Genomic DNA, 10,768 nt, shown 5'->3' on the forward strand with positions numbered 1-10,768 from the left:
TAAACTTTGTATAATTGAAAATGCGTAAAAGTCGTCTTTCAATAACTAAGCCATTCTCTTTGCGCGAAAGTATAAACTTTTCCGGACGTAATATTCTTCAAAGACATAGACATCTTGGTTCGTGTAAGTGTCCAAGTTTAGTCAATATTATCTGCAAATTATGGCTAAAATTATGTTTTACAAATTCTGACCAACATTATGATTCTGATAATATTATTCTATTATGCTTATTATACTTCTAATGTTTTTTATACTGGTTTTTAATGCAGATAATAAGGAAGGTAGTGAAGCTGAATTGCAAGATAAAATGGAGGTTGAAAGTGATAATTACCACAATGATGATGATGTTAGCATCGAAGAAGACAATGATCACTACAGCGAACACTACAGCGAAGCCGATAACTACATTGGCGAAGAAGACAATGATAACTATAGTGAGGAAGCTGATGACTATAGTGAGAAAACTGATGACTATGGTGAGGAAACTGATGATAACTATATTGAAGAAGAGGATGATAACTATGGTGAAGAAGATGATAACAATAACGAAAACGTTTATTACGATGATAGCGATAATATTATTGATAATAACGATAATGTAAGTAGTAATCTTTTACTAGGATTTGAAGTTGTGGGCGGCTCAATAAGTTCAATTCCGTTCTTACGAAATGAACTATTATTAAACTTTCCATCTCTAGTTATTGTAACTGATGCTGTTAGTAATTTATAATAATATTGACCCTTTTCTATTTGTAAAAAAGTATGAAGAAAAAATAGTCGATTCATCAATAGACAGTGACCAAATGTCGAAAATAAATGGAAGTTTTGCACCCTACTTTGAAAATTTGACTTCTGCATTGTTGTTTTGTTGGGTGCAAAAACACAATATCTGTAAGTTTATTTAAATTTGCTATAACGAACGTTATTTAACGATCTACTCTAAAATAAATTTACATCAATTTATAGCAACAAACGCGTATAATGATTTGGTAGAAATATTACAACATCAAAAGTTTGAAGTAAAAGACGTTGTAAAGAATATAAGAAGGTTTCGGCAATGGAGAAATCAGTTACCATTGATGCCAATAAGAACACGCTCCATTAAAATAAATCCAAAGAAAACGCCGTCTACTTCTAAAGGAACAAAGCTTTGTTACTATTTATCGATCCGTGATATCATTCAGAATATATTAAATAATCCGTCACTATACGACAAGTTATACTTCGGACCGGGTGTAGAAGCTGAAGAAAAAAAGGAATATTGGCATGGAGACCTCTGGGCTGAATCACCATTGTTTGGCCAAGAAAAAATAACTATCAATAGAGGTACTTTTGATTTACTTGATTTATTGCTATTATTAATGTTGTTAACATTGTAGTTCATCTTATATTTCTTTGTACTTAGAAATTTATTGTCCAAACGAATTTATTATATATAAAGAAAATGGCAAACGAAGATTTGGACAAATACGATCGATAGTATCCATTAATGACGAACTTCGGATAAAAATACAACGGATTTGTACTTATTATGAATTACCAAATAATTTTCATAGTAATGTTCGATCTATTACAAGTGAATCACAATTGTGGCTGATAGATCAGCATTTGGAAGAGGGTAGTATTATCGCAAATACCTATGAGATCATTGAAAAAGTTGATATTACAATTGTTCGTGGTTCAACTATTATCGCTAACGGCCTTTTTATTAAAGAAATATTATACAAAAATAATGGCCATTGGAAATTACGGGATGTAGCATTAGATTATATGCATCCATGCGAGTATTCTGCTCTAAATTCACCACCATCACCGTATAACAATCTCCGAATTTTAAAGATATTTATTGATATCTATTATGACGATTTTGGAATGTACAGGAACACTTATCATTCATTAGGAGGAGTTTATATTCAGCTGGGGAATATGCCATTTGAAATGAGAAAACATCTTCGTAATCATTTCATCTTGGGCTTTGTTCCTTTTGGCGGTTGCTTCGAAGATTTCATTCGTCCTTTTATTAAAGATATGAAACAATTGGAAGAAGGAATTTTGATGAATGTCCAAGGAAGGGATTGTTGGATCGTAGCCGGTCTTGGATGCGTAACCACAGATCTTCCTCAAGGCAATGACCTAACCGGTGTAAAACGACATGGTGCAATAAGGGGATGTAGAACATGCCTTGCAAAAGAAAATGCAACAGACACTACATTGGATATCGCTAGTATTTCCCGTTATCATCACATCACTAACATCCAATTCAAAAATATTTTCACAGCCACAACTCTAGAAAACCGAAATAATATTGCAAAGGAATATGGTTTGCGAACCAGTTTGCCAATTCTTGATCAGCTTCAACGGGAACGTCACCTTCAGTCACCGCAGGATATTTACCATATAATAGCTGGCAAGACGTTAAAACTACTTAAATTAACGACCGCTATGCTATCTCTAGAAGGTGAACTAATTTTTATTGAAGAATGGAAATCATTTGAATACCCCAAACAATGGTCAAAGCTTCTGAACCCTATTAGTCATCTCGAAAGCTTTATGATGTCGGACCGTGTTCGATTGGAAATGGTAATGCCATTTATATTGAATAGATCATTGACTATTAATAGTTTGAAGCAACAAGAAATGGACAAATTACAGAGACGAACAAAACTGAATCACAATCAAGTGATTAATACAATCGTTAAATGCTGGGCAATTGTAGCAAAGTGCTCTCGGTTAGCATTTAAATTTTCATTAACAATTGATGACTATATAGAACTTGAAAGGTATTTGAAAAAAGAACGAGAAGCTTTGGTTGAGGTAAAGTACAGTTTATATTAATTAATTATATTGATATCGTCAAATTTCAAACGAAATTATCAGCCCAAAGTGAGACCACAGAAGTGACTGTGTTGTAAATCTCAAGAGTTGTATCAGGGTTTCGAACTAAAAAATAACTTTTTTTGCGTTTGATTTCATTCTACTAACTAAATTATACCAAATGCAGTTATTTGATGACTTCGTGGGCCTCCCTAACCTTCACGCCAGTTGTCATTTATTGCGGCATGCAAGAACTTTTGGGACTCTTGTAAATACCACGGTTGGAACGAAGGAGATGGTCCATCGTATCTTAAAAAATAAAGTCCCGCATACCAATTGCAAGAACATTGAATTTGACTTAGTAAAACATTATACGACTTTGCAAGCCATTCAGCATCTTGCAGATGGTAGAATCGACCCTCGAAACTTACGACATAGCGTTGAATTCATAAATATATCTCAAGACTTTAGTCACTTATTCAGAGATTGGTTTATTATAGAAAGTTCAGAGGCAGATAACGAGAAATTAGAAGGTAATAACATATTTATTATAAATAGTTAAAATGATTACTTGCTAACATTTTTAATAGTTTGTTCACAGTCTAGTCAGTTTCGTAATATAATTCTAAGAAAGCCAGTGTCAGTTCGCAACACAAATATTAGAATCGATACAGTATCATTTAGAACTGACCTAGTTCTTGCATACGAAAGTTTCAGATACCACGCATCACTAATCAACAAGAAATGTAATTTTTATGAAGGCGCCTCTTATATTCAAGATATACATAATACCGAGAATCGGTGCCATTTGAACACAGGTGATATAGTAACGATCCAAGTGGCCGATTATGGCGAAAGTTTCGCAGTCATAAGAGCTATCTTCAAACACAAGAGCAATGACGGATATTTGTATCCGTTCATTTATGTCGATTGGTTCGAAGATACTCACAAAATTCATGACAAATTGGGTTGTCCGATCTATATTCTTCGGCATGACGATTTTTATCACAATATTTTTCCGTTAACGGTCGTAGAAAATGTTCAAAAGGTGCATTTTGTACACGATTGTAATTCGAGATGCAAGGATAATCATAATTTGGAAAATAAGTGTTATTTAAGAAATGATTTCTTTTTTAAAGCTATTTAAATATACTCATGTAATATAATATATTTTTTTTTGTTCATTTCATTTCTATCATTTCTTTAATACACTAATTTACTTTTCTTATCTTTTCTTACTTCAGGTAGCATCCTTTTAAAGGTAAAAGAAATACGTCCTCTTATTCTTTCTTATTTTATTTATTTCCGTTTTATGAATCTCCCTTGATCGTCGGTTGGAATCTTCACAAAATTCAGATTCGTTTGAAAAGTCAAAGTATTCGAAACAAACAAAGAAACCAATTAACAAAAATTTTATCTGATTAATTACTGTAATAATAATCCAATGATTTCTCTTTATTAATTTAGATTTATTTCGATTTATTTTACTTTCAGTGATCGTTATTAACGTTTCACTTCTCATTTTGTAAATTTTTTTTTTTTTAACGACCAGAGCCCGCTAGGCCACTTACAAGATTTGGAAATATAAAATGAGACAAAAAAAACATATAAAAAAATAGGAATATAAGGAAACAAACTGTAAATTTACATTTGAGACCAGAATCTTTTTTCTCAAAACTGAACTTCGGTACGTAAATTAAATTACCTGAATCCTACAAATACTTATCTCCTTTCGCAAACTTATGAAACTTACATCTATTATTAGTTTTTCCTGGACTTCAATTCGTCCTTTTCTCTTTCCGTCTTCATCGCGCTTCAACCGTGCTTCGGAGTCATTGTTGAGTTTGTTGAATTCAATGACATAATTCGAATGTTATCCCTTGAAAACGGAATAATATTTTCTTACTTTTTTCATACGCTATTGTATGTTCTTCCATCAACAATTCCGTTATTCTATCTCTATTACATTGACACCTCGGTAAAAACGTTCACCTTCACCAAATTTCACCATTTTGTACGATATTGCAGAATAAATCACCATATCTAGTGGTACTCCGTAGATTCTGTGTCGGCAAACCTCGTTAATAATATCCACTACTTCTTCCAGCATCAGAGACTTTGGCATGGCTGGGTCCATCTTCATTGGTGATGTGATTGGCGTGATTGGCGGAAAAATAGTCCTAGAGCTAACTTCTGCTGAACTTGACGTTGCCCTCAGATCCATAGTTTTTATCCTCCTCTTTTGTTTTTCTCTCTTTATCTTGTGTATATAGGGTTAGATTGTATGATGGAAGTCTACGGTGAAAGACAGGACAGAACGTGACCGGTAGCAACTAATACGAACATTAACTCCAGAAAAAGAATAAGGTGGCATTGTGAAATGGAATGGATGCAGGGATAGAAAGGAAATACACATCGATTTCACAAAGATAATCAAATTCGGAAAAGAATGGAAGATGATATCATATTTCCGCAAGTATTAGAGAATTACGTTAAGAGGCTTGAGAACATTTCGTACGTTCAAGGAGATCTATAAAGCTCCACAATTTCCGTCACATAAGAAAGATCCATTCGTAAACTTTTATCGTAATCTTCTGAAAATGTGATCGTTGCATGAATCGTTTGGTATATACGTTGTTTGCGGGATGAAACTTTATGTACTACTCCTAACTTCTCTACTATTTCTTCGTACACAATGTCGTAGAAAATGCATCACATGCAAACTGATCGGCAATCCGGGTTCCTCAATCACACAGTCCCGGCACGGTTCGATTTATTATTTGGTATGGCGTTATTTTTCACCCATGATAAATTTTTCTAACATTAAGACAACTATATTGAGAGTACATATATCACCGCTAACATCTATCTCCTAAACACCTCATATTTGCCATTCATTACTAATCCACTCACTATTAACTTCAACTAGTGCATCAGATCTTCCTACGATCAGTACCGTTTGATGAAAGGGTAGGTCATCTCCGTCAGCCGGCTAGGATATCATCCTTTATTTCCCGGGTCTCGTTTATAGAACTTAGCGCGATTAAGGTCATTTTTGCTGTGCCATATTTGACGATTTTTTGGGACTTATGTATACAGAGGACGCACATTTACTATGAATTTACTATATATTTATTATGTATTTACTATGAATTTACTGTATATTTATTTTGTATTTACTATGAATTTATTATGTATCTACTATGAATTTACTATATGTTTACTGCAATTTGCTACATATTTATTATAAAGTTAATACAAATTTTCTATAAATTTACTACACGTTTAATGCAAATCATACATACGATTACTTTAAATCATTTATACAGATTCTTGCTAACATTTATATAGTTTCTTTGTATTAGCAATACTATTTCTATACTACGACTATAATTTACTATATATTTTCTATATTAAATACATACAATTGCGTTAGAATTAACATAGAGTAGCCGTACGCCTACTACATTAAGTGGCGGCAGCATGGCTACTACATAGCCACGATTTCATGGGTTTCTGTAAAGTTCTATAAATAGCACCTGGATTATTTGTTGTTATAGGTCCAATATCTGATGATTCTATAATTTTAGTTGGATATTTATTAACATAACTTTTCCTTTCATTTTCACACATTTTTTTAATTCTAGTATATACATCAGTAGCTGTTGATCTTTTATCTGGATCAGAATTCCAGCATTCTTTCATCAATTCAATAAATCCTTCGGGTGCATTTGTGACAATTGGTGGTCATAAACCATCACTTATATCAATAATAAGCTCTGTATCATGATTTTGATCCCAAAAAGGTCTTCTACCTGTCATAAACTCCCACATAATCATTCCAAAACTATATATATCTGAAGCTTTAATATATTTTTTTCCTTGAAAAATCTCTGGTGCCATATAAGAAGGTTGTAATGATGACTTTTTGATGAACAATTAAACAATTGGACAATTGAACTATTGGACTTTGATAAAGTCCAAATCCAAATTTTATTGGATAAATTGTCACTTTTATATTATCATATATAACAATTTATTTCGAAGATTTAGAAGAATCAAAAATAATTACTATTTACAAAAATTATTAAGCTTGAAATAAAATTGTTGGATTAATAATATTAATGAATTAACTCAAAAGTACTGGGACTATAAGAGTCTAATTGGACTTGGAATGGACTATCTCCAATTAGTCCAAGTCCAATAGTCCAAATTTTTTCAATTGGACTCCCATAACTGGTTTAACTCAAGTGGTAAATGGAACTGTAATTTAATGCAACAGATGATAAAAGGACAAATAAAAAAGATATAAATTATAATTTTGATCGTTTAAATAATTCAATATGTTGAGAACAAACGTTATTAGAGCATTCCCCATAAAAAAGAAACTTCCTATAATGTCTGGCAAGCGCCGGACGTACGGAATACATGACAACTTTTTTTTTTAAGAAAAAAGAAAAAATTTTTTTTGTGGACTATTTAAATTAACTGAGTTGTAAATATTTTTCTCTTGTAACAATTGATGAATAGGCGCAAATACGAATTTTTCCAAAAAAAAGTTCATTATATCGGGCGTTTACTGTTAATAAAGATTAGATAAAATAATATTATTTAAATTGTTATTACATGAATAGAAATGAGACAAGAACACACATGCCTGTGAGGTTTTTCAAGAGTGGATTAACCGCTAAAGGAATGTGGCTTTGATATTCAAATGAATCATGACATCAGCAGATCATTTTCGTTTTAAATAATTGTACAAATCTAATCTCATATCTGAAAAATAATATTTAAAGCGGCAGTGTTCTACAAAAGGTAGATGTAAATAATGTGTGAGTAAAATTGGTCGTCGAATCACTTGAGATTTTGATAGGAGTTCTAACTTGCCCAATATTCTCCTATACGTAGACTATAAACTAATTAAAATTTATTTATTATTTATTATTAGGCTGCTATTGCTGTGGAAATACTGGAAAAACGCATGGAGATAGTTGTCACTGTATCGTGAGGTTTGGTGAAGGCGCCATAAGAAATAAAGAAGCTTGCGGAAAAATGCGGAAAATGCTACGCTCATTGCAATTGTGGTAAGTAATAATTCTCAAATTTCTCACATTTTATAAGTCATTGTTATTATCATCAAAATCTCGGAAGTGGTTCAAATGACCTGAATTATGGCACATTTACATTTTTTAAAAAAAAACTATTATAACGTGTTACGGTAACGTAATTTTACTTTGACCTACTATCATCATTAATACTTATTGTTCAATACTAACTTGGTTATTAAAATCTTGAGACACTTTTACTTACGCCAAAATAAATATTGTCTGATTCAGTGATTATACTTTTTTTTATATAACAACAGATAGAAAAAATTTTATGAATAAAAATATATGATTAATATAAAATTTTCCCCACCGAATTTAAAATCTTATAGAATTTATGAAATTTATAAATTATTATATTTTCTATAAATAAAAGGAACATGACGATGTGTAAATCTATTAAAGAATAAAAAAAAGATTGGATAAACTATTTTAGATTCTTTAAATAAGTTAATAATATCTTTAATTTTTTCACATTTAATTATTACGGTTTTCAAATTAGTGGATACGAATAAAATAAAAAATGAAATTTTATAATCTCGTGCCTCGTGGAAATAAGAAAATTCTCTTGTATTTTTTTTTCTTTTTTTGGACGGAAGAGGTACAATTACCACTATCACCTAAAAATCTAATTTTGGGATGAAAAACTCGTTTTCTTTATTTAAATAAAGAATATTTACGTTACATAATATTTATGATATTTCAAAAAAAAAAAAATTACGAACTTGTCAAAGAATTGATTGGCTACTAAAAATCAATTTTAATGATTTTAATGTCTGAAATTTTTTTTATTAATTCCATATTGATTATTTTGTTCAAAAAGATTTTACTCGATATATTCAAAAAATTTCTTTATTTATCGATACTGATTATGGGCAAAGGATGATAATACCAAATTTTATGTCATATTATTTTCAATTTGTATTATTAGTAATACTATATTTAACATTATAAAACTTATTAGTTATTACTGCACTTAATCTCATAAATATCTTGTACATGTGACAATTATCTTTTTTTATACCGTCTGTGATTTTCATTATTTAATTCTTCATTTAACATATCATTCGAGGATTTAAAATTATTGTATTGTATCAGACAATGCAATTATTATTAATACTTTATCAATTACAAAAAAATTATGAAGGAAATAAAAAAAATTATTGGCGTAACAATACGTTATACGTGTGATAAACGATAAATGTTATTCGAGATTTTATCAAGCTCTGCTAATTGGGCAAGAAATTTCTCATTCTAGCCTTCATTCCACTTTTATTTATACGATAAATATATATTCTTTGTTACACACGAATTACACGAGATTTTAACCATATTTATTTGAGTCCATAATTTAGTATATAATATTATGTTGCACACTTTCAGAGAATACAATGGCGAACATTTACGCATTTGGATTAATACTTTTCTTTTCGCTAACGTTAAAATTTATAAAAAATGGATGACAAAAACTTTTACCAAAATTATCTCAAAATTTACTTGAAATTTTAAATGATGAAGAATATTATGCGATATTACTATTGAAGTTGGTAATGACCTTTACGTAAAAGTCTTCCGTGCTCACATGGTTATTTTATATTATCGTTCCCTTTACTTGCGAAGAATTCTATCAACGAATAAAAAGAAAGTGATGGAACTTTGTCTCGTATTAAATTACCAAATATTTTTACCAGAAATTTTTAAATAATTTTAAGGTATTATAATTTTTTTAAAGACGGTTAAATAAATTTTATTTTAATAACATTTAATTTAAGAAGATTTCTTTAGTATTTACAGGTATATATACGGTGGAAAACTTTCTTTCCTAATTAAAGTTTTAGTTGCTGCTAGCGTACTTAATCTTCAAGAATTAATCATATATCTACAATTCTATTTGATCGAAAGTAAAACAAATTGGATGGACAAAATTTTAATTTGATATATCAAACAATCTTTGAGAATGATTCCTTCTTGGAACTTCAAAATTATTGTACCGATTTAATTTCTAAAGGAGTCAGATAAGATATTTAATTCTATAAATTTTCTTCAATCCCAGAAAAACTTTTAGTTACAAACTTACAATTATTCAAAGTGATAATCGTCAAATGAGTGAAATTCAAATTTGGGAATATGTTCTTAAATGGGGTCTTGCTCAAAATTCCGACCTTCCCTCTGACCCTATAAACTTTCAAAAGATGATTTCAAAAGTTTAAAGAATACCTTACAAGGATGTATTCCATTTATTAATTTTACAATTTAACTTCTAAAGAATTTTAGAAAATGTATTATTAACTTATGAAAAATATTTCCCAAAGATTTATATAAAGATTTATTAAGAGCTTTTTTAAGTCTTTCAGATCCTAATAGCAAATCAGTTGATAAATCGGAATATGGTATAATTAAAGAAAATACGAGAACTATTGATTCAAAAATTATAACTTATCAACATATTGAATTAATCTTAAAATGGATCGATAGATTAGAAATCACGGATAAGTTGGCTTCTTCGTATGAATTTAAATTATTCTTTCGCGCATCTCGTGACGGACATTCACAAGATAAATTTCATCAAATTTGCAATAATAAACCTTGCACAGTAAAATGTGTTAGAGTGAAAGACAGTGACGAAATTCTTGGAGTAATGTATGGAAATCAGATGGTTGTTTAGGCACTAATGAAGATAATTTTATTATATTTTAAGTCGTGTAACGAATGGGAATTACGCCATAATAAATAATTCTTATTTCGGTGGTGGTGGTGATCTTACTTTATGGGTTACAATAGTAATTGGAAAAAGTTAACATTTGTGGTAGTAAAAAAAAAAAGTATTATGAAAAACCGATTAGAATTAC

General features: G+C 30.2%; 2 protein-coding genes across 2 annotated transcripts; one reads left to right on the plus strand and one right to left on the minus strand.

Moving 5' to 3' along the window:
• Window positions 1-20: 20 nt before the first annotated feature.
• On the plus strand, window positions 21-2,835 carry OCT59_021059 (uncharacterized protein; the record flags this gene model as incomplete). The annotated part of the gene is made up of 6 exons (XM_066149598.1): window positions 21-123; window positions 270-703; window positions 762-891; window positions 967-1,048; window positions 1,380-1,814; window positions 2,073-2,835. 6 exons carry the CDS (start codon window positions 21-23, stop codon window positions 2,833-2,835), a joined length of 1,947 nt encoding a protein of 648 aa, XP_065990487.1.
• A 1,927-nt stretch (window positions 2,836-4,762) lies between these two features.
• On the minus strand, window positions 4,763-5,038 carry OCT59_021060 (uncharacterized protein; the record flags this gene model as incomplete). The annotated part of the gene is made up of 1 exon (XM_066149599.1): window positions 4,763-5,038. One exon carries the CDS (start codon window positions 5,036-5,038, stop codon window positions 4,763-4,765), a length of 276 nt encoding a protein of 91 aa, XP_065990488.1.
• Window positions 5,039-10,768: the final 5,730 nt, after the last annotated feature.

The sequence above is a fragment of the Rhizophagus irregularis genome, chromosome 3 (genome assembly GCF_026210795.1).
Source record: "Rhizophagus irregularis chromosome 3, complete sequence".
NCBI classification, from domain to species: Eukaryota; Fungi; Glomeromycota; class Glomeromycetes; order Glomerales; family Glomeraceae; genus Rhizophagus; species Rhizophagus irregularis.